Source organism: Haliaeetus albicilla, chromosome 14 (genome assembly GCF_947461875.1).
Source record: "Haliaeetus albicilla chromosome 14, bHalAlb1.1, whole genome shotgun sequence".
Taxonomy (NCBI): Eukaryota; Metazoa; Chordata; class Aves; order Accipitriformes; family Accipitridae; genus Haliaeetus; species Haliaeetus albicilla.
This window is the reverse complement of record NC_091496.1, coordinates 12,014,735-12,039,232: the sequence shown is the minus strand read 5'-3', so window position 1 is coordinate 12,039,232 and position 24,498 is coordinate 12,014,735. Positions and strand designations below refer to the sequence as shown.

General features: G+C 38.5%; 1 protein-coding gene across 2 annotated transcripts in view; it reads right to left on the bottom strand.

The window, feature by feature from the left end:
- Positions 1–341: 341 nt before the first annotated feature.
- Positions 342–24,498, bottom strand: part of SEMA3C (semaphorin 3C) — a 123,794-nt gene continuing 99,637 nt past the window's right edge. For both annotated transcript variants that reach the window (XM_069801717.1, XM_069801718.1), the window contains exons 13-18: positions 16,240–16,328; positions 14,014–14,055; positions 12,591–12,748; positions 9,553–9,620; positions 6,248–6,378; positions 342–4,285 (exon numbers count right to left, since the gene is read on the bottom strand). In XM_069801717.1, coding sequence (XP_069657818.1) covers positions 3,872–4,285; positions 6,248–6,378; positions 9,553–9,620; positions 12,591–12,748; positions 14,014–14,055; positions 16,240–16,328 — 902 coding nt within the window. In that variant the 3' untranslated portion in view covers positions 342–3,871. The remainder of the gene's footprint in view (positions 4,286–6,247; positions 6,379–9,552; positions 9,621–12,590; positions 12,749–14,013; positions 14,056–16,239; positions 16,329–24,498) is intronic.

Genomic DNA, 24,498 nt, shown 5'->3' with positions numbered 1-24,498 from the left:
TCTGATTGATTTTATACTTCTAGTAGAAAACCAATTTTTCTTTTCTTTTTTTTTTTTTTTTTTTACAATGAATACTATGAATAAATGTTAACCTGCTTAAATGCAAGGTCTTTATATGGGATAATTTCTGAAAGAATTCATCTCTGACTCTTCGTGTACTCCTGGAAACCTCTGTGACTGAGTGTTCAGCGTAGAGCAGTGCTCAGAATTGATCAGCTGCCATACCTGACACTGTGAGTGGTTTTCTGGACTTGTTTAAGAAAGTCTACGGGATTGCTTTTCAGATAAAAAAATCAAGTTTCTTATTTTTAACACACATCTATAAAGGGGAAAACAACAAATTTTTAAGTTGTTGCAACACACTTTATTTTGTCAGGCAAATAGTATTTTAGATATTCAATTAAATAGCACTATGTTAAACTACATTTTGTTCTTTCTTGCACACTATATAATGCATATTCACTGTAATGACAGTTTCATCATGCTAGGAACTTGTACACATACCTACACTTTTAAAAACAAGATTTTCTTAATAAAACACACATATCTACAGTAACAACAATTGCAAAGAACACATTGTTAGGTCAAGATTTCAGCAAACTTTACAAACTACACAAAATAAAAATAGCCAAAAAAATATCAGTACATGGTGAAGTTCTTAGCAGAGAACATATCTTTACATTTGGTGAAGTTATGCCTAGAAGTCATTTTGCTTTTGTATTTTTTAAGGAAAAAAATTATGTACATTATTTAGTAATCCTTAAAATAGGAAGTATTAAATAGCACAAACAATATTACAGTCTTAAGTTTTGGTGTTACCTACAGTAGAGGGGCTACTTTAAACACATAAAAATTGCAGTTTGTCTATTCTGTACATTTAGGTCCAAACCCTCAGCTGATATAAACCACAGTAGCTAAATGGACAGCAAGGAAGTTACATTAGTTTATACCAGCTGAGTATCTGGCTCCTGACTACTCTATACACAGGGGAAGGCTGCTAAAGCATGGAAGCTTGGACCAGTTATGCACTGACAGAAGCTTATTATATATATGCTGAAGTCTTCATGCAGCAGGAAAAATGTTAGTTTAAGTATAATCCCTTAAACAGTCATACCATAATAATGGTATATGAAGCAGCTTTAAAAATATTATTTTATAATCATATGAAACTCTGAACTATGCTGATTGTTTTACCGGAATCCCTTATTGCCAATATTCTATTAGAAAACAGTGTAACTATAATTTCTGAGGCCTAATGGGGGCCTATTAAAATATCACTATACCTAACCACTTAAAGGGTAAATTGTACCCTTAAATACCTATTAATCACTATTCCATCTGGAAGCAATTATGATCCTCACAATAGACATTAATATCACACAAACTCTGCAGTGAATCTGCTGGGAAAATAGGAAGAGCATGGCAGCATACAGAGTATATGCACTAATGTCATTCCAGGAGGTAGTTCTATTTTGTGGCACTCGATTTTTGGTTTGTCACTTACACACTTCAGAAGTCAGTCATCCTCAGAAAAAAAAAAAAAAAGTAGTTTGCTGCACTGAAAGTCAGCTGGGGAAAAAAAAAAGTAGAATACTTGTTTTGCCTTACCCATCTCATTTTCCTTTTTTTTCTCCAGAGTCTGCTTTGCCAGCTCTTGGGGCCAGATCCAAGCTCACTGAAGTCACAGAGAAAGTTTCCCAATGGTTTCCACCAGAAGAACCTTAGATACCAGTGGCTACATATTGCAGAAATATGCATTCAGGCCTTGATTAAGGAAAGCACTTAACTAGATGGCAATATATGAGCAGGCTGGCATTGCCATCCCCTTTGAAGCAAGCAGTAAGCACGCAAATTAAATTCAAAGAGCTCCCACCAGCGTCAAAGGGACTTCGGAGACAGTGTTTAAGTGGTTTGATCAATCAGGGCCTACTTCCCAGCTATTCTGCATCAGGTGGTGATAAAGTGACACATCTAACTGATACCAGGTAAATACCAGAGTCACCTCCACTGCACTAGGTCTTAATTCACACTGGCACAAACCCAGAGGTGTTCTACACCCTGGAGAGTTACTCCCAGCATATTCCAACAGAAGCAGAATCAAAATAATGCCCAGAGAGTTTCAACAAAGACCCATCAAAATGTTTAAAACTATGTTTTAAAATACAGTATGCATCTGCTACTCGCTGGAACTAGCAACATTTAAAAAATATTTTTTCTTATCTTCTTTGGGTTCAGTAATTATTTTCACTCAATTTTCTTTCCAGAAATTTACCATCTTTTTTTTTTTTTGAGCTTAACATAGCTCAGTTTTGAGCTGAACAGTACTTTATATTTTTGTATACTATCATAAAATATCGTGGAATAAACCACAATTTTTCTAAGGTACTAATACATTTTTAATACCTGTTAACTATCTCCTTTGAACAGACTCGGTGCCTTTCGGAACACTCTTACCCAGTAAAATGAGGAAGATTTGTGCCTGTTTTTTGGCATTAGTGTTGCTCAAAAAAAAAAAAAAAAAAAAAAAGAGTGATAGTTTTTCCCAGGATGGCTTGATGCACATTTACTCAGTTTTCAACTAAACATACTTCATTAGACTTGACAGCTGCTTCTTACACAAAAATATTTCTGTTTAAACATGCTTCTCAAGTTGTTATACTTTTTGGGTTTTGACCCAAACCCATTTTTCAGTTTTATATTTTTCCCTCATTCTTTTTTTTTTTTCCTTTTTTTTTTTCCCTGATCTTTTCAGCAGAAAATGGAAAATAAGAGGAAATTATGAAAATAACATTGAAATGAAAAAGGGTACAAAGACTGGAAAATGGAAATGGCTTAATTTAAAACTTCTAGTCAAAATATTTGCAGCTTTGAAAAAACAGTTGAAAAAATAATATTTTAAAATTTTCAAAGACACTCATGACTTGTTTCCACATTGTAGACCAGCTCCAACTGAATCATGAAACAGATTAAAGATAACTTACGTTTTTCATTTCTGAGTAAACACTATACAGTATACTCACATTCTGTCCTTTGAAAAAAATTGGAGTGTAAATCTTTGAAAAATAGCTAAAATACCCAAGTCACTTAGGTGTTTTTCAAAATTGTATGTATATTGAACATTTTCATGTTAGCTTTGTACCACTTATAAAGCTATGTAGTGTTATAGGACACCTTATTTTAATAAAAATCAATATGAGCAGAGATATTTTAAGTTACTTTCCTGAACTCATTAATTTATTACAACTCATACTATGCACAATAATCAGTGTTTCCTCTGATAAAGTATATAATTTTTTTTCTTCTACTCATTCCTTCATTTGACCTCTGAATGAATGAAACATCTCTACTATACTTGCTTCCTATCAGCATGCATTCACATGATTTCAACAATGAGTGAAAGCTGTAAACTCAATATTGAACAGTAAACAAGAATAAACTCATGTTCTCAAATGCAGTGCAAGGAAATCTTAGTACCATCCTACTTTGAGCATGCATCTTAACCCAGATTCTTTCACCACCAGTCTGGTTGGTACAGTTCCAGAGTTGCAAGATAATGCATTGACTTTGTAAAAATTTCTATTCAGCTGTAATTAAATACTTGCATGTTAAAGGTGAACCTGGTTTAAGATGAATACCCCGTTTTGCTTCTAGGACAGAGCCCAACCTAGTGTCAGCAAGCATCTAGGAAAGAAAATGCTCTCAATTATTTTCTTTAGTTAAGTTACACTGCATTTTATTGGGAGATGGATCTTTTCTGAGGCTTGTTGGATTTTTATTTAATTTTTTATCAGATTTGCTCAAATTTGTTCTCAATAGACAAATATAAGTCCCCTACAGTGAGGACAAAGATATCTATTACTACAAAATAAAATTAAGATCCAGGTAATTGATTCCTTCTGTTTCTACTTTTCCTGCTATTGATAAGGGCCTTTAGTTTGCTGTAGTCCCCTCTCATCTTCTGAGATTCTTCCCTCTGCTGACCTTGCTGTCTACTGTCTTTGCAGTACTGGTTAATCATCTGCATTTCTGAGTGGCTGAAAGCTCCCACAAAGTCTTTTGGGTGGAACTGCAGTGCTCGCACCGAGCTGGCCCAGGTCCAAGGGGACCACTTGTCAGTCATGAAGGCCACCATCTCTGAATCCAACACTTTGAAATTGATCTTTGCTAAGGTCTGCTTGAAGCTGTTCTCTGTTGCGATGCAGTGGTAAAGCCCCCGGTCGCTGTCTTGGACAGAGCGAATGAGGAGTCCTTGCTCAGTAGCTATGATCCTCTCATTCAGCTTGACCTAAAGGGCAAAACGACAGAAGGAATGTTTTAGGGAACGTTGTGGAACAACGCAGTCTTGGACCTCTTGGTAAAACTCACTTCGAACACCTCTTTCTTTCTTAAAGGGTTTCATAAAGGTACTGTGTTTTGCTTTATCGTATCTCCCAGAGACCACTGCTATTGCTACTGTTTGGAGAGAACTTACCTCAAGGTAGGTAAGTGTCGCTAAAGAAAAGGACTTCAATATTTTTATTTGTTATGTTACAATAGATTGGATCAGGATGAAGACAAAGATGCAAATCTGGAGACTACCTGAAAGAAGAGTTTTCATAATGTTCAAATAGCAGAACTGAGGAAATGAACTTTTATTTGCCAGGGCTACACCCCTGAGAATGTCTCTTCCAGCATCAGAGACTGCTGCCGAATCTAGATGGAAGAAAGGCGCAAAACTGGGGTTGATCTGTCATTGAACACAAGGTGGCTTCTGGTTAAATGTTTTGACTTTGAGCAGGTTCCCGGGGCTAACTTCTGAAGAACTCTAGCTGCACTGCGGAGTCTATAGCCTGGTGTTAAAGTTCTCATCACAGTGGTCTCAGCTGGGACTTGGGTCACTGGAAACCAAGAGCAATTTCTCAACTCTCCTATTTCCTTTCTGGCTTCAGACTCTGGACAATCCCAGGAGATGGTCACATCATCTGAAGGAAGGAAGTTACTGCAGCTTGTCGAGTTATCATCTGATCTTAAATGATTGTGCACACGTGCCTTTGCATATCAGCTATGAAGTGTAGAAATTGCTAATTTAACCCATTGTGAAAGAATACCAGTGCTGGTGTTTTTATGAATGACTTTTCTATTTTGCCACTGCACTTTGAATTATACCTGATTTCCTTGGGCATTCATTTATTTACTATGCTATTCTGTTATTGTAAACATTTGTAGACATTGTGGAGGTAAGATTTTCAGAAATCTGAGAGCTTGAAATGTAATTAACCCTTTGATTTCTTTAGTTTGTCTGTTGTTATTTAAAACTGCATTGATTCTAATACAGTTATTGACCATAAGAACAAAAAAGGGAGATGCTCTGCGGAAGCAAAGTGTTAAAGAATTGCACCTAGATTGCCAGGACACAGCTTGAGTTTTTTGAACAGTACCTGAGAAAAACAGCATGAAAGACTCAGTGAAAGGCTTGTAAGTCCTTGGAAAATGGCCTGATATGAGAATAATGTTTTTCAGTATTCATAATCTATCAACAGACACCATATTACTTAATATTTCCTTTGGAAAGATGTTCCTTCTTATTCATATAGTAACTGCCTTAGATTTGAAACGGATTTTTTCCCCTTTTATGTTACTTAAGGAAGGCACATTCCCCATAAACAATCATACTGTATATTACAGTGCTGAAACTTGAGAGCCTTAGAGAGTGCAGTAATGGAAAATGTGATTGCACCATGGTGGGGAAATGCTTTTGTCAATACCTGTTCTTAGCCTGGACTAGTTTCTTGCTAAAGAAACCTTTCACATTTCTCCCACTTTTGCCTTTTGTCTCTTCAATAGCACAGAAGGGCTACTGCATGCTGGCTTCTTCCTGGACTTTATATAGGTTATTGCTTTTATGCCTATTTCCTCAGATCAATAAGAAGTCCTGAGTGCTGCAAATCTTCAGTTTGCAATTAGTAAGGTGTGAAGAAAAAATTCATTAACTAGTTCCCTGATTTTAGGGGCTGACAGGAATTTTCTGATAGCCATTCTGTTCTGACAGAAATCACTGGGGCTGAGGAGTCAAGTCCCAGCTATACCGAGGAGTCTGCCCTTATTTATACGAGTAAAGTGCTGGCTACTGTCCTGCATCCACACAAATTTTCCAGCTTCATTGTATCCAGACTGTCTGATGAAAACACAGATGCTCCCTCGCCTTGGCCCAGGGACTGATGAGATGCTGACTGAGGTCCCTTCCAGAGCTACTGCTCATATTACTCACCTCTTTCCTCCTGTCATTGTCTTTCTGTAGCAGCCACTTAATAGAAGCCTGAGGAGATTTGGGTGTGCATTCGAGAAAGGTGGTGTTGTTTTTTACTCCATACTGAACTATTTCTGCAGCATTTCTGTATGCTAGAAAGAAAAAGAAAACAGGTCAGGCTACTGTGAATGGTGATTTGATATAGAAAGCAAGTAACTGTTTGCAATACCAGTAAAGTGAAATACATCTGAACTTGATATTGGCCAATAATAAGTAATTTAAGGCACAAAATTTTCAGAGAAATGAAATGAAATATGAAGAAGCGCATCCAGTTCCAAATACCAGTGATTTCAATCCGACATGGTCTGTTCTGAGAAAGTAGGATACCTGTGGGCTGGTAAGCTCTGCTGATGGGATAACTGAGGTCAGGGATATCGTTCCCTGAAATGAGCTCATTCTCTGCTACTACAAGAACACATGTCTAGAACTGTCCAAGGGAGAATGAAGCATTTAATATATTTCTTCACACCTCACCAGCTGACAAGCTGGGGGGCTGTGGTTGTATGACTCAAAGCACAGCAGCCTGCCCCAGCGAAGGCTCTGGCTGTTCCAGCTGCGCGCAGTATCGCAGGGAGGCGAGAGAGGGCACACTTGGCTCCCGCTCCTCCCGCAAAGCGAGGAAGGGACTTGGCTCTAAATCTGAAATGCAAGTGCGTAGACAGGCCAGCAACAGAGAGCAGGACAGATTTATAGCACTCCAGCAACACCTGGGCAAGTGCTGAACGTATGTCATCGCTTAGACTTGCTGTGCCCCTTTATAGTCTTGATAGATGAACAATTGGCAGTTACCGATAGGAACTTTTACATGCTCATTGCTTGGCCCAAATCATAGTATTTGTCCTGAAAACAATACACTTCCAGATTTAAAAGCTTACATCATATATGAAATACTTTTTTTTTTTTGACAAAGGAGCAACGGATACCAAATGATATGAGAAATGCAAATACTTAGAGGTCTACACATCTAAAATCTCACTCTGTTTTGCACAGTCCTAAGACTGGTTTTCCTCAGACTCTACTTTATCTCTCATTCTTTTCAGCTTCTTTCATCAACCGATATGTGAAATTGGAATCTATTCTGCTAAAGGAAGGAGACTTTGCTTGGTTCTTGTTCTTCAAAGTTTTTAGCACATTTATGAGGTTGTACCAAAACCAATTGTAACTTTTAGGAGAATAATGTGGAAATATTTTGCATTCAAAAACCATGCGCTAGCAAAGAGCTTATGTGTGGGCTGACCTATCTGTAGCTGTAGAACAGTGAGAATCAGAGCTGCAACACATTATTATTATTATTTTTGTGTACACTGGAACTAGGTGTACCACAGAAAGGCATTTTTGTCTGTTTAATTGATCAATATATATCTAAATTCTTACCTGCTCCATACTACTACTACTCGTACATGCTAAGAAAAAGACTGAGAGAACATAAATGCATTTCTCTAATGGCCATAAGGGCTAACACAAGCATAACAATATTAAACAGAACACCTGAAAAGCAATCATACAGGCCCCTTAGTTCTTGATAATCTATTTAAAAATCGCAATATGCCAAAAATGTTGAGTTTATACATGCTGAGAAGTCCAAGGCATGCAACCTATGATGTTTAAAGACTTCATTTCAAGATTATGGTTCCCTATGAACTTGGAAGATTTCTTGCTGTTGCCTGACTCCCTGCTCTTTTGTCCTTTAGGTAGATTTAATTTTTCCCCCAACATAGTAGTTTTGCTTTAAGTGGCTTTAATTATATTTTGAAAGAGTCTAAGCTGCTGTTTCTTTTTATCTTTTTTTCCACTGGGGAAACAACTGACATGTACCTATGCTACATCCCACGGCTATCACCAAAACATCCTTTAAAAAGTTGCTAAAACACATAAACCTATAAATACATCCACATTAAAAGAAATGGCTGGAAAACAAGAAACCCGTTTCACAAGACTGTCAAGGTTTAAACATTTGTTTCCCCTCAGCCCAGAAAGCAGACAGTTGACATTCTCACATTTTCCACCCAGAAAGAGGAGTCACCCACCCTTGGGACAGACAATGGGTGGGTGGTCACAGCACATGCCTGTAAGGTAGGACACGCAGCTCAAGTTACTTCGTGATTCAGAGCCTAAGCTTTAATATGGATCTCTCAGAGCTCAGGTGCATACTCTAATGGCAGGGTCATCTTTTGTAATTACCTGTTGAAGCTATTCAGCTTCATATAAATGACCTAATACTGAGTCATGGGGAAAGACCCACTGGAGCTGTAGATTGGCAGCTAGAGCTCAATCAGCTGCAGTTGGGCTGAGGGATCTACACCTGAGTGACTGTTGTGGTCTGTTTTGATCCAGGAGATTCTTCTGAGACCCAGCAGAGACCATTTCAGTGGAATTATTATTTACTGAACCTTTCACATGCAACTCTTAAAGCATTGTTCTTTCATTCAAAAAAGTCAATCAAAAATTTACAATCAGATCTATTATATGATCTCCACATGGTACAGATGAGAATGCACTTCAAAATGCAGGCTCAGAAACACAGGTGAAAGGAGCATAATTCTCTGACATGTGCCCTTGATTTGATGGCATACATTGCCACCACCTAGCTCAGACATGCATGTGGTTGAAGAGGATTAAGCTGCTTTTATGTATGTGTCTACTCTTACTATGACTTTGGCCATATTTGACTGGTGTCCATCAATCTGGAGAAAGTGGTAGCTGGGAGGGCAGAGCATTGGTTCACCTGTCCACCCACTCCATGCCAGGCTGACAAAACAGTTGCACTTGCTGGAACTAAGAGACTTCATAAAGAGATTTGGAATGGTTTATTTTCCCATGTAAAGGGAGAAAGGAATAATCATAATTCAAAAGACAGGCCTAGAACTTGCTGTTTGCTGAAAGATGTGCTCCAAAACTCAATATGGCATCAAATATTCAGAATAATTTTGAGGTCCAAGACTTAAATACATGAAGAGGCATTAATAAAGACTGAAGGGATTTAGAAGTAGAAAAGCCCTCAAATTAACTGTACTTGTTTCTAGTCAACACTGTCAGCTTCTCATTTCATGTATGCTGAACTATGTATTTCATGGTTCATCATTTTATCATACATATGCAAGTTTCACGTAATTGCAAGGAAATATGTTAAAATCAAAACAAAACTCAGACTTGGAAAATAATTATGCTTTACCAGTAAACCACACAGATAATGTGAGTTATGATGAATCACATAAACGAAAGTCATGCATTCTTTATATAGCATGAGGATCTCTAAATTATAGTACCTTTCAGGTTGAAACCTCGGCACTGAGTCAGAGGATTTCCATGTCTCACGTCTTGCCTACGACTCCTCCTGAAATATTTTGTAAAAACAAAATGTTATTCCAAGATAGCTACACTGCAAATAAGCACTTTTTTATTTGTGGGTTTGGGGTTTCTTTACTAGATCAACTGCTAGGGATAGTTTATGACCTACTGTGAGTGTGCTTTACTCTTGGCAGGCTTGCTAGAGTGAAGATACTGTTTAAGTGAATAATCAGTTTATAAAATGTTTGTACTTTTGGTAGGTAAATAGTTTTGCAATGGTGGTATAGAGATGGAAGGCTTAGAGGTGATGCATGAAATAGACATAGCTTCACAGTTGCAAGACCTAACGTTCAAAGCCAGAACCCCCAGCTGGAACTCTTCATAAAGGCAAGCACCTACGGATGAGATGCACAAGAGTCACAGTGCTTGTATCTAATGCATCAACAGAAAATTAAGATATAGGGCATGTTCCCTCCTTGATTTTGGCAGGCATCTTATTTTTAGTGCCTCTAGCCACCTTGGTAGCAGTATGACTGAAGTATTCCTCCAGAATAGTGGAGAGCTAAGATTCAGTTCTGTTGTCTGCTTGAGGGTATCTATTGCCAAAAGATACTCAAACTCACCAAGTCTCAGAATACTTCTAAACGGGAATTTGTTATATTATTTGGATGACAGATGCAAAATCACGATTCTGTAGCAAATTAGTTAGGGAGCTTACTGGGATTGGGAACACTGGCATTTCAGCCCTCCTCAGCTAGGAGGTCAGAGCTCTCAGAATTCACTGCATGAAAACGTGGTACCTGAATTTTTTATTCTTAAGATCTGTTATTTTGTTTGCTGAATATTCTGTAAGTTAGCTCAGTATTTATCGAGTTCAACAAAAAAATATATTGGTGATAGATCGTTGCAAATGGATGCTGCTGGGATATGGAACAGCTGTATTCTGAACTATGTAATAATGACTTGCAAGATCAGAAACCATGAAAAAAGCCCCTGGAGCTCCAGTACTGCTGAGTGAAAGGTGATGCCTCTATGGCCACATTATACCAGGTAGTGTGCAAACACCCAGAGACGGTGTTTATAATCCTGTGTCACCCGATCCTTCACTGCATTGTTTTAAAAGGAAACATTTGAAAGGTGATGTTTCAAAGGAGTAATTTCTGACATTCCAAGTATATTTTTGATGGTAAACATCAAAAATATTTCATCTTTTGCCTTGGGATCTTAACCTTTGTGAACTATTTATGTGAGCCAAAGGAGACAATGAAGAATTTCTGAGTGAATTTCAGGATTCCTGTGCTACCGTGAGCTGCTCCACACTGTCAGAAATGGCAGGCTGCTTGCATTAAGCAGTTCTGAGAATGTAAACTTACAGTCTGATATTTATAAAAAAAAAGGTGAGAAGGTGGCAGTTAGAAAATAAAGATAATACTGTCAGGTGTTTTGGGTAAATCAATGTTGGATGAGGAACCACAGTAATCCATGGGAGACAGAAGTGTCAAAAGAAGCAAATAAGCAAGTATGTCCAGCAGATACTACTGTCTAGACTATGGGATTCGGCTCTAATTACCAATGTTTTCTCCTTCACAATGTCTCTTGTTAGATAAAGTGACAACTCATTTCCTTCACATATGAAAACCAGATTTTTTTCCATACAGTTTCAGGTGTTTATTTTGGTTTGATATAAAAAGCAAATTGCAAACAAAATGTCAGCATGAAAGCAAGCCCCAGTGGAAATAACCTTGGGTGTATATAATGGGGATGGCAAAGAATCCACTGGAAACTGCACAGACTGGGTATACCTGACTGCTCATTATATCTTTTGGCAGCTATGTTAGTGTAGGAGGTAGGTGGCCTGAAACTTGGGGATTTTTCTTTCCTCCCCCCATCTTCTGACCTTTGTTCCATGGAAGAAAACAATCATTTTGCCGACTGGAGGCTGAGTATGCTGAGTGAAAGCAGTAAAAACTCCAGGTACTTTGCCAATGGATACATGGCCAGGTTAGGCTTTACCTTTTAATCTCAAATAAGGAATGAGTCAAGAAAACTTTGCAATAACAAAAGCAATTGTCTTTAATCCCAGGGGATGACATTGTCATCAGCTGGTTGGGTCACTGAAGCAGAGCCAAACTTTGCCTGTTTCTGTCTACTGTCTCCCTCCACGTAGGTAAAGGAGTAAAGTCCATTAACTGCATCTGGTATTCTGCCTCTGCAGCTCAGGTGCAGGCAGTGAGCACAGTGGCACGTGGTGGGTAAAGCTCTGGCATACATCTGAAGGGTTTGTCTCCTCTGCAGTAATACCTCATTGTGTATTCTGTAGCTTTGTTTGTCTATGAAGTGAAATCTTAGTAATACAAGAGCTCACTACAGCCTCCTGCTATTAAATATTTCCCTTGGGAGGAGGAAAGAGGCTCCTGTTTTGCATAAGAATTATGAGATGGACTATTAGCTCTGCTGTAAATTAAAGAGAAATTGCTTTCCCTGTCTGCTTTAATAAATCTCATGTCAAAAACTCCAAATTTGCAGGCATTACATGGAAATCACATTTGCCTAAAATTTCCCTGGAAATAATTCTTCTCACTTAGGAGCAAATGAGGAACAAAAAAAATAAATGACACTATTCCTCAGACAGCCCGAGAGATATTTTGCTGTGTTTAGGGCTATCATAATTACATTCATAGCGAGCAACTGAATTTAAACAAAGGGAAAAAATGTTTCACTGATTTTGTGTGCGTGAGCCAGAAGGATTAATATTTATGATTAGGAATGGTTTTTTACCTCTTTTTTTCAGTCCATTATTTTAAATATGAAAAGGCAAGCTCTTTGTCATACACTCTTGCAACACACACTCCTAGGTGATGAACAATGCCAAGCATGATAGCTACGGAGGTATTGCTTGTAAATGCTCCTGAAAGGAATGACATCCCACTTCTCCATCACATTACAACACCCCAGGCTACATAGCAGAACAAAGGCCTTTCCTTGCAGACTTCACTGGCCCCTTAGTACTGCTCACCTTTTCCCTGTGGGATAAAACCTGGAGCAGGAGTTTCCATCCCAGGCACAGTAGGGGTCTCGGGCGAGGCAGCAGTCGGCGCAGGCGGTCCCGTAGATGTGGCAGCGATGCAAGGATACCTGGGTGACCCCTTCATCTGAGCTCACGTACAGCTGTTGCTGGAGAAGGAAATGGGAAGATTTATTTCAGATGTGGAGGAGCTTCACCCAAGACTCGGCTAAAGCACCTAAAAACCTTTCAATTAACTTTGGAATTAACTCAAGACCAAGAGGGGAGCCACTAATATACATAAAGCCAAGATAAACAGAAATCCCCCAGGTGAACAGGCCTATAATATTTCCACCTTCCTGTTAGAAAACACTTAGAAACACTGGGGAACGTTAATGTTTTTTGGACATTGAGTGTCATTGTTCTGTTCTGGGGCACATAGGCTGAGTTAATATTGCTCAGATTTGAGAACTTGGTTCTTAGTCAGTGAGGATTATTGGCTCAGGCCTTTGAACTAAGTATTTTCTCTGCATATAGTCACTTTAATAAATATTATGCAGAGTTCCTGGTTGGATTCTCCAATGCATGGATTTCCAAGACATAAAACCTAGAGATTATGTTGAGGCTTAGGGCCAGATTCTGATAGCCTTATATACCTGGACGAATAAGCCAGAACAACTTCTATAATAAATTAGAGCTTTTGCAAAAGAAGTTCAAAGTGAATAGGTCATCACCAAAATCTGGGCCAAAATGACTGCTTTACTCAGCAACAATTAACTAATCATTCTTAAAATATAAATTGTAATCAACAAAAACCTTGAAACTCTCCTGATCTTTTTGTCATAAAACTAAAAAAATTACACTAAATTCAATTAAGCGAATAACGTTTACTTATTAGTAATTTTGTAAAATATTGAGTAACATGTTGCTTGCAAAATCATGGAATACATATTTTTAGTTTGAGCATTTAACATTTCAGCAGAAATCCTCTCAGCTCTTTTCATCATTCTTATTGCCATCATTTATTACTAAGGAACAAAGATGCACAATTGCACCATGGACCCAACAGCCCCAACACCGCCTTTCTGCATGGATCAGACTTGAAGGGCAAAATTTTATTTAGGCCTTAAAGAAAAAAAGGGGAGAGCGAATTTCCTCTTTTAGTACTTTTTTTCCTTAACTGTCAAACAAAACAACAAAAAAATGGACACTTTCAGTGAATTAGAAATGATACATAATGAATAGAAATTCTTTTATCTTAGTGGCTCTGGGACATAAAAAACAACTCATGCAAACTTCAGTCAAGTTTCTCCATATTCATTATGGAACATCTGCCTATACTTAGTATGCTGCACAAAACCTGGTATTCTAACACCTTTAAGTCAATTTGCTTCTCAATTAATAAGCACTAAGTAAGCATCCTACTTTTCTTTACCTTTTTAGATGAAATCTTCATTGTCGTTATAGGAGAATTACTCTGAAAGACAAAATTCCAAACCACATTTACAAGGACTCTCTTATTAATACTGTCCCAACATTAAAATTTGAAATTCAATAAAACCTAAGTAAGTCATAGCTAAGAAAACTATAACTTTTTATATCTTAGAAAGGCATCACTCACTCCTACTAATTTTTTGCTATTTTCAGAACTAAACAAATTACATATATACAATTAATGTCTCACAAAATGTATTGGCTAAACTCAACCACATCATTATTACTCATGTGCATCAACAAGTTTTTGTACACTTCTAATTAACCTGCATCTGTGTTACCTCAGCAATATAGGAGCAATGTGTTTTGAAGCCATTATTCTCACTTTGTAATAAGAAACAATGTTTGTCCTTTGACGATGATGATAAGGAAAAATCATACAATAGCTCATGCATATTCACCACATGATCTGGATAAGAATATGTCATATTTCTCCTACACATTGTCTACGGCGCATAGAGTTTGGTTACCATCCAACATATACGTTCAGATAATCAATGACTAGAATGTTAAAAATGGCATGTGTGTTATCGAACGTTTCTTTCCCAGAGACAGTACTGTGTACTACTATGTGTCATCACTGCAGTCTTTTATTGTCTGTGTCCAAACCAAACGTCAAAGAGCTGGAAAAGGAATTATCAAATTCATTGCCTTAAGCAAGTGAAGCAATTCATTATTCTCATCCGAACAAATGATAAAATTGATGGTAATAAAAATGTTCAGGATTTTTTTAAGATTTAGCATTTGCTCAGTCACAAAAGAAAGCCATAACGGTGGGCTAGGATTAATTGCAGTGGACTACAAGCACAGCAGGGAGGCCAGGACTAGAAACGCTGGCTGCGAATCATGTGAATTGGCAACGGTTGGAAGGAGTTTAGGGCTGCTGCAGTATTTCATGAAATGTCTGGAGACTCAAGGTCAAATGCAACATTGGATCTAATGCCACATTCTCCTTTCCTTGCTTATACTCTGGAAAGGAATCAGTGCTTTGCTTACTCTCGATATTTACTAGCACACAGCCAGTGATCTCATTCCTGCTCTCTTGAAAAGACTCATCAAAATACTGCCATGCTGCCCGCACAGATTGCAATGGTAGAGGTTACGACATCATGATTTTTAGGGTGCAGGATAATAAAGTCTGTGCACAGACACCCAGAAACTAGGTTTACGTTGAGAATTCCTCTCAGCCCACCTATCTTCTTGCTGTATGAATTTATGTTTCAGTAAATGGAATTAGTAATACTTGGGTGAAGGGTACTCTTTAGGTAATATTACTCACATATATCTTTTTTAAAGGGAAGTCTTCAACAAAAGCCTAGCAAGACTAATTATGCCTTTATGAGGATTAACACAGAGCGTACTCTTTTCCTTAAAGAATTGTTAATGCTGCCTGTCTAGATAAAAAAGCTTAAATTTTCCTTTTTGTATCCCCTCAATGAAGTAGAGAAAAGCCCATGACAAAACCCTTAACTAAGTTTTAAAGACGCATAGTACCATTTGCCCCGAGACTACCTGATTTAAAGAATAGCCCATTCAAAAATTTGAAAGGGATTTTTCAACATGAGGGCGAACATTTTCTTTAGGTTATTACAAGCTGCTACATGCCAAAGTAATTGACAGAGGCTATTCCCCTATTTCTCCCTGTAGTTGTTTGTGTTTCTTTTCAGCTCATTTTGTGTTGAGCTTGTAGTTTTCTTTACTCCAGAGGCCTGTGGCTTTGAAGAACTGGAGTTAAGCAAAATCAGCACTGGTTTGCTTCCATTCTGCAGCTTAGAATCAGGAAGATTATCAGATAATCAAAGAAGTACAAAAATCTTAGATTCCATCTGTAAATAGTGACAGTCTCAATACGTGATGCCAGTGATAGAAGTTGCCTTCTGGCAGCCACTATAACATTACCTTGTAAAAATGTGATTAGCCCCTTCTAGCTAGTACAACAACATAAAAAATAAGCAACTTAAATATAGGGGGAAAAAAAGACTTAAGCTAGCTACAGCCTTCATAACACTGGACATTTTATATTCTGCTTTGCATGGGTATCGAGATGACAGTATGCACATTTACTTGATCTTTTATCAAGTCACAGCTGCCCTTGCCAAAGTCTCTTAGAACAAAGTGTTTGTGTGAACATACACATTGGAAGAGTAAAAGTAGGAGCAAGCCAAACCTGAAAAACCTCCAGCTCTTCTAAAATGAGTTCTCCACTTGCAGAGAAGTTGGTGGGTAGGACAACAACTTTTTGTACGGTTCCTTGATCTGGAAAAGATGAGAAAAAGTAAGACCATGTGACAGAGACAAAGAAAAAAAACCCCAGATGAACCATTATCGATTATGAAAAGAAACCATCAAAGCAAGCACTATCACATAGTGAAAGGTAAGAAAAGTTCAGTAATTTCTAGGGTTTTGGGTCAGAAAGAAGCATGAGATGACTCCTTATATAGGAATATTATATACAGTATTCTCACACCTGAACATGAAGAAGTCATGGTAAGATTGGAGTTACTACCATTACTGCTACCATTCTACCCAAAAGGATCAATCAAAATCAGTATCTTCTGTACTAGTTGCTGTACAGACACACAGACAGAGGCAGTATCTATCCTAATGATCTTAAAGTAAAAACACAGCAATATAAACAGGTTAAAGGGAGCTACTGCAGAATTTAATATATATTCATATTTGTAAATAAAATGTAATGACAACTGATGACATGAAAGGTAAACATTCCAAAGAATAACTCTATCTACACCTAAACAAAGTAAGATGAAAGCTTTTTTTTTTCAGGAAAGTCAAACAATAATCAAATCTGTTACATATTGGTAGGAGTTAATATTTTGGTCCATAAGGAAAAAAGGAAAAGCAAGGTGAAGTTATTGTAGCTACTCCATCATGGCTGTCCTCTCAAAATACAGTTCCAAGCCTCCCTCAGATCAAAGGAGTAAGAAGTAAGAAGGATGGGGCAATAGCAGTGTTTTTGCAGGGTAGATGTGATGAGTGAGACCAAAGGGGATATTTGTGATCAGTTTTCCAAATTTGTTATGTGGAAAGAATATATGAGATGGAGGGGTCCATCTGTGAAGGCTCTTAAAGGCTCAGACAGCCACTGAAGTATTTCTGATGTGGCAGAAAAGGCGGACTGTGGGAGAATCACAAGGACAAGCATTTTTACTTGGAAAAAGCACACCACATAGAATTCCTCTTGCCTGAAAGGCCTGGAAATTAGACTGAGTAGAATAAATTTATTTGCTCAATACTGATTCTGAGGAATGAGACCACATGGTATAGATTCTGTTCGGCCTTCAAAAGTTTTATGAGCAATATAGACTTGTGCGGTTAGTAAAACATTAGTATAGCACAATATAGGTAAGTATCTACGTGTATTTTTATGAATTTGTGACCGAGGAAAGGAAATCTCAGCTTCCTGTTTGGCAATTCATGATGTAGACAACATAAACTGAAAAAGGGCAATTTTGCTTTGCTTTTAAGGTCAGTGACTAAATTGCATAGCTGAAGCTGCAGGGCAAGTTGGTTACAGTAAATAATTTACATCTTCTTATTTCCCTGGAGGAAGCCAGCAGATAATAATATATTTTATTTAAAAAAAAAAAAAGGTTTAAAGCCAGAATATTGATGTGTAACGACCTGACCACACACAGAGAGCACATTGCAGTATTTTGTCATTTAAAAAAAAAAAAAAGAAGGAAAAGAGAAATTGAAAGCTGACAAGACTTAAAAATGCATAGCTATCAATTGTACATGCTCAGGGCACGTTAGGCATGAATTTTTCATGAGAATTTTCTGTGGAGAACATTTATTCTCATTATTCAATGGCACGATAAACCAGTTCCTTCCGAAGAAACTTTACTGAAACTAAATCTTGTGATAGCACAGCTGTGGTCTAGACTGGGTGCCAGTATTAGCAAAGCTATGAGAACCTGAGAGAGATTTACTAACTGCCAGGGCCCACCGAAGCTTTAAACTGCTGCAGATGCATCCCTCGTTGGAGCTAAGGAGAAGCATGTGCATATGCACGTGCATGTGTGTGTGTGCATTTCTGCTCCTGCTAAAGGGAATAACCCGCTCACAAATATATACAGTTTAAGTCCAGTCTACCTCTGCCTCTTTGCATCCTTTTATCAGTGTGTTGTCTCTAACATTACAACATACCATACAAAATACCATATCAGAAGTGCAGGGAGGAGTTGCAGCCTTTTGTGTTTTTTTTCAGCTGCCTGAAAAGTCTCAACTACCTGTAACCCTGACATACAGGGCACTAAGCATGTTGACAGTGACCTTACCTGCAAAGAAATCTGAGGCTGCTGAGCCTCTGAAGAACCGGTTTATTTCAATGATCCATTAGCGCATGCCACACATTTAAAATTCCTAAATTGTCTTCAGTCCTCAAACATTGCCCCGAACAGAAATCAGAGCCTGAAGGGAGATTTTATCCCCGGCATTGGCACAGAAAATACTGATAATGCCTGACGCCAACTCCTTGTGTCCTAATAACCTTTCCTATTTGAAAAGTAGGTTCCTATCTACCTTTTTGTCACACCCCAGAAAAATACACAGAGTTAAGGACTGTTTACCTCGGTATTCAGTTCCCTTCACTCAATATTTTACCATTTGCTTTGACTCAGTATTGTACCATGAGGGACAGATCCTTGCAGAAAGGAATGTTCCATTGTTTTAGAGGAAACTTAATACAACATTTAAAATAAATATTCATGTTATGGAAAGTAGGCAGTAGAAAGTTATTAATTAAATAAAATTACTTAAAGCAAGGGATTCTAATAGTCTGTACATATATATATACACACATACTTCCAACAATACATGGCTTATAGGCTATAGCCCTCCACCACTTCTGGAAATAGTTTTTCTACTGTTTCTCAGCCTTTTCCTTAATAAATGAAAAGCAAATATTTGTGCCCAAAACCCACTTCGTATTTCCTTCTCAGTAGTACTGATGTCTCCACTATAAGCACAGTAGCTGACAAATCAAGTCACTTACACATGTTCACATCAGAAAGCTTATGGTACATCTGAGTTTTGTTGAAAACCTTATTTACTTATTCCCTTTAATGGCAAGGCAGCAAACTAAATTCCCTGGGTCAGAAGGAAGGTATGAAAGGATGCAGCACTGTGCACTGCAGGAGATATATGCAAAGTAGCACTGCCTGAGCTGTTTCCCAGTGTATTTAACAATAGATAATCTTTTGCATTGTAAATCAGGCATAAGAGATCACTAAACAAGTGTAAGTCAAATATTTTCATGTTTAGGTCAACACATGAAATTATAAGCTAATTCTGTAAAAATCATAAAAGTGAACAGGATGGTTTCCTTCACCGTTTACTTGTTACTTCCAGAAATCCACTTGAAAACAGTTCTACATTGTTATGATTTCACACAGTCATGAAAAAATCCATTGTGTCTCCAGAATATCAATCCACCACTAGAATGCATGAAGTGAAGGGGCAGATTTATGCTCACCAATTCCCTGACTTTTCACTGGGAGCTGTTTGCAGCTTCAGATCAGCCCAGCAGTCTGTGAGCTGAGGGCAAATGGACAAACAAGAAGGAATGTCCCTCAAGCTGACAGCAAGAGGACAAGAGTGACTCATAATGTTTTTCTGTTTCAAACCTGCTTGAACGACTGCAGGTAGCCCAGCTTGGCATGGAAGACAATGTTGCTGGGATCATGTTCCTTCTGAGAGGACTGAGAAACAGGGAACAGCAAGGGAGGAAAGTGCTAACAACCTGTAGACTAAAAACTGGTGTAGAGAGTATGCAGAGTGGGAAATAAATGGAGAAGGAAGGCAGTCCAATAAATGGTCCAAGGAAAGAAGAAGAAGAGACAAATTAATAATAATAGTATTAGTAGTAATAATAATAAAATATTCCTTGAAAGGCAGGGCATTATTGTAGGCTGGTATTAATCAGCTAAGCTTCATTGATAGCAGTTGGACTATGCCTGATTGCACTAATTCCTGGTCTGGCTGACCATGGCCAATGGAAAAGGCGAAGCTTAATGAACGGCAATTAAAAATACACAGGTGTTGGGCTGAATCTGCAGGTCTGAGTTTAAACCTCATTCTCTGAATTTTGACTAGCTTTTCTTTCCCCAGCCCTAAGTGAACACTGCAGTTGTCAGTATTGTGAGCCTCACAGAGAGTCAGGACCCATCTATCCCTGAGCCACATCACATGCACAAATTCAACAACAAATAAAACCCCTGACTTTTCCACATCATAAAAAAAGGACTGCAATGGACACCAACTGCTACTCTGACAGGAGTTTCACAGAGAGGCTTCCTCCCTCCCTGATGTGTCTGACGGTGCTGGAGACCCTCTGAAAACTTTTCTCTGTCTTGTACCTGTCAGTCTAGTGGCAGCTTAATTATTTTTGGTCTCTAATCTGGGTTGAACCTGATGCAAACAGATAACATTATGAAGAAAAAAGAAAGCAAAGAGTTTGCAGAATGCTTGCAATCTCTCCATTTGAGAAAAAGTTGAGGCTCAGCAGAGCACCTGAGATGGTGGCAGGTTAGCAGTCAGGGCTGAGAGCCAGGTCCCCACGCTCTCTGCTGTCCTTAGGTTTCTGGTGCAAGTCAGGGATCCAACCACAGCCACCTAACCTCTCTGTGCTTTAGTTCACTCATCTGTCAAAGGGGTGTAAGTTTTTTCCAGCTCATAGTATTACTGTGAGACCTCATAAAATTCAAGCTGCATCAAAACCCAAAAAGACAGATGCAAATGTCTAATGAGCTCACATTTGAGGGTGGAACTTTCACATAGCCCCAGCTCAGTCAAACTTTCGGGACACACTATGAGCTTGTTTGAACAAAAACAGAACAGGGGAAACGAAACAGGTGAAGGCACACCCTCTTAACTTACTTATCTTCTTAAAAGGCTGTGAAAAGGCTTTGGATGAGTTCATCAAGGAAAGGGTTTGAATGACTCAGACACTATGACCAAGAGGAAGAAGGAAACCATCTGCTGCCTGTTGTGCCACTGTTGTGCAACATCATCTTCCCAAGCTCACAGTCACGAAGCTACAGCCAGCAAATCTATAGGAGGCAAGTTTGCTCTTCTGACCAGATTATCACTCTCTGCTAGAATCTGTAGCTCATTACATGATTTTGGCTATTACATTACTGGAGGCTACTGTTGTCAACAAGGGTTAGTTTTCCAAAAAGACAGCCATCATGTAACACCATGAAAATGAGTATTACAACCTTATGCTCTGAAGACACTTACTGCATCCAGACTTTGAAAACAAGTGTTGCATCAGAGAAGAAAAGATAATAAGAAACATCGATCAACCTCATGCCACATCAGATGCATGTGGCTCACATTAATCTTCTGAATAAGCCACACTGAAATCTGAAGGGCCTTTTCATGACAGTAACTTAGATCTCTTTCCACAAAAACATATCCCATCTTGATAGCAAGGAGCCGAAAAAAATCCTATTGGTGCCTATGGCTGTTTAATGTACCCAAGTTTGACCCAGACATTTAAATATTTTCATAACACCAAGAGCAATAAAAAACCCCGTGCATAATCTTTTGGTTGTGCAATCTGCATGTACTTTGACCAAAAGCTTTCGTACTGCAAGCAGTAGGTGGCATGCTTAAAAAACAAATATTAATCTCAGGAAAATGTTCTCATGCTGTTTTACTGCTGTTCTTAAAACTCAGATGGAAAACAATCTACCAAAGGATAAACAGAAAATATTGAAAGCTTGGGTTCTTTAGATATAGCTGAAATGAGTAAAGTCATTACAGTAAAACTCTAGGGTGAATCAAAAACTTCAAGACTCAGTCCTGGCCTACCACAGAAATGGGATAATTGAAGCAGAACTCTAACCCCAAATTCCTGAACTGAATATGTTATTACTCATTGCATAGGGAAAAATTATCATCAGCATCGCCCTTGTCAAATACACAAATGAGCCATTACATTCTATCCAAGTAAATTATCCCTCGGTGTTTGGGAAGACGAGGTATAGAGCACTCTTCTCTTGTAGCACTGCTCTCTACCATTAAACAGTTGTTCCTTACTCTAAATCAGCTCATTTCAAGGGGGGGGTGAAGAGATCCCTTTGGGTGGACTTAACAAAACCAGCAAGTTTTGTCAAGTGCTTTGGGAGTCTTCACGCTGAAAAGCATAGGGAAAACAGGAGATGGTTATCTTTTGAAAAGCGGGTGGAATGCTGCAAGAACAACGCCTGTCCCTGGGATTTATTTTGTTAGCTATGTAGGTGAGCGAGGGAGAACAGCAATGTATTAACTCTGGGCATGGACCAGGCCCTGTGAGCTCAGCACTTTTGTCTGGGGGTGCAAAGGAAACACTACATTTAGTTCACCTTAATGTGAAAAAATGACACAGCTGCCTATACCCTCCTATGCCATGGCTACATGATGAAAACCACTGGGGTTCTTGGAGCTTTATACTTCTGTTATTCTTCACTTGTATTCAGGAACTGATTTATTACTGAGGCTATAGAGGAGGAAGAGAGGAAAAGCTAAACATTTTGTGTGCTCTGCATCTGGCAAGACATAAAACACTCCAATTTCAAGCATGAGACAGGTCACTGACAGTGACAGACATGGCTGGCAACATCTCAGTTCAGCAGCAGTAACTCATCATCTGAGCTGAGTGTAATTGTCACCAGGTGTCAAGTCCCATTGTCTCTGGCTGTGGGGCTCCAGGCTCCCAAGGAAATTATCACATGAAATTCTCCTATACAATCTGGTTTTTGCATTTGCCGGGACAAACTGACACCAAAGCAAATCCCCTCTGCATTCCTTTTGACAGTTAATATCTCTATCGAATCCTCCTGAGTCTCACAGAAAGCAGAGAATAAAGAAAACAAGTTTCTCCTCTCAGTGGCTGAAACTTGATCACTTTTATTTAAAAGGACTGAGAAATGCAGTAGCTTACATCGTACCAATTTCTTCTGAGGAAGACCTTGGAAGCTATTAACGTCCTGTGCCCTGCTCAGGAAGAATAATGCCTCCCCTCCAACCAACTAGAAAGCAGACAATGATCCTCATCTCCATTGTAATGTGGAAGATAAAGCAATGAATATAAAGTATTGAGCTGCAGTTTATGTATTTGATCCATCATGGATCCTGTGCTGATCCCATAGAAGAGGATTAACAAAGTGTAAGAACAAACTGAGGTACGTTAATCTTTTTAACGAATCACAGATGTATGTGTGAGGCCACACTGACCACTTAAAAAGAGCCAGAAGCTAATCAAAGTATAAAATGAAATTACCCATATTTGTCTCTTGCAGAATTACTAAAATGCTAACTATCAATATTGTGATTTCATGCACATTTCAAATTTTCATTACATTTCCAGTATTAACTGTCACTGCTACATTAATGATCCTGTATTGGTTGGAAACTTATATGTCTTTATCTTTTCCACTAATCTTTAGTAGAATTTTCCTCCAATTGACACTAGATGCTTATAGAGCATTTTAAAACAATGGCATCGCTATATAAAAATTGCATAAAATGTTCATTTGAAAGTTATGTACTAGCCTACCAAGCTATTACTCTGGCTAAACATAGTGATTTGGCAAGGAATAAAGCTAAGAGAAAACCAAACCTTCTCTTTTACTAAGTGTTTTTGTGGAGTTGTGTAACAGCTGTAGGGACATCTATTAACATTTCTGGTACTTCTACAGTAGTGTACAAAGACTCTTTTCTTTACTTCTTTAGGAAACGAGGAAAATTACCCTAAGGGGTCCCAAAGTCAAGAACTGTAGCTGCATTAATTAAACTAAAAAGAAAACGTGGTTACATGTTAGGGGAGGCAGGGGGAAACGCACCTCAAGAAAGCACTGTCCTAATTAGCTTAATTCGGTAGTTTCTAATGACTCTGCAAGTAGGATCAAAGTGATCTTCAAGAACACCTTAAAATCACTTATCAACTGCCAAACAAGGAAACAAAAATACCCAGATAAAAAACTTGATGAAATTCCTAATGTAATTCATTACCCAGAGCTTCTTCTACCCTGACTATGCCTTATAGTATTCTAAGCATTCACAGTACAGTAGACGGTGACCTGGTAAAGGTTTGACACAAGAACACAAATGAAGTGTTTCAGTTTTCCTGTCTCCTTTCACTGAACCGCAGAAGCCTGTAGGCTGGACGGGGTCTCTAGAAGTCATCTGGTCCAGTCCCCCATTCAAAGCGGGTCCAGTTAGAGCACGTTGCTCAGGGCTGTGTCAGGTTGGGTTTTGAATCCTTTGAGTCTTTGAGGAAGGAGAATTCACAGCCTCTTTGGGCCCCTGTTCCAATATTTGATCACGCTGACAGTGAAAACCTTTTACTCTATATCTAATTGCAATGTCCGACATTGCAACTTGTGTCCAATCCCTCTCACTCTGACACCGAAAACCTTGA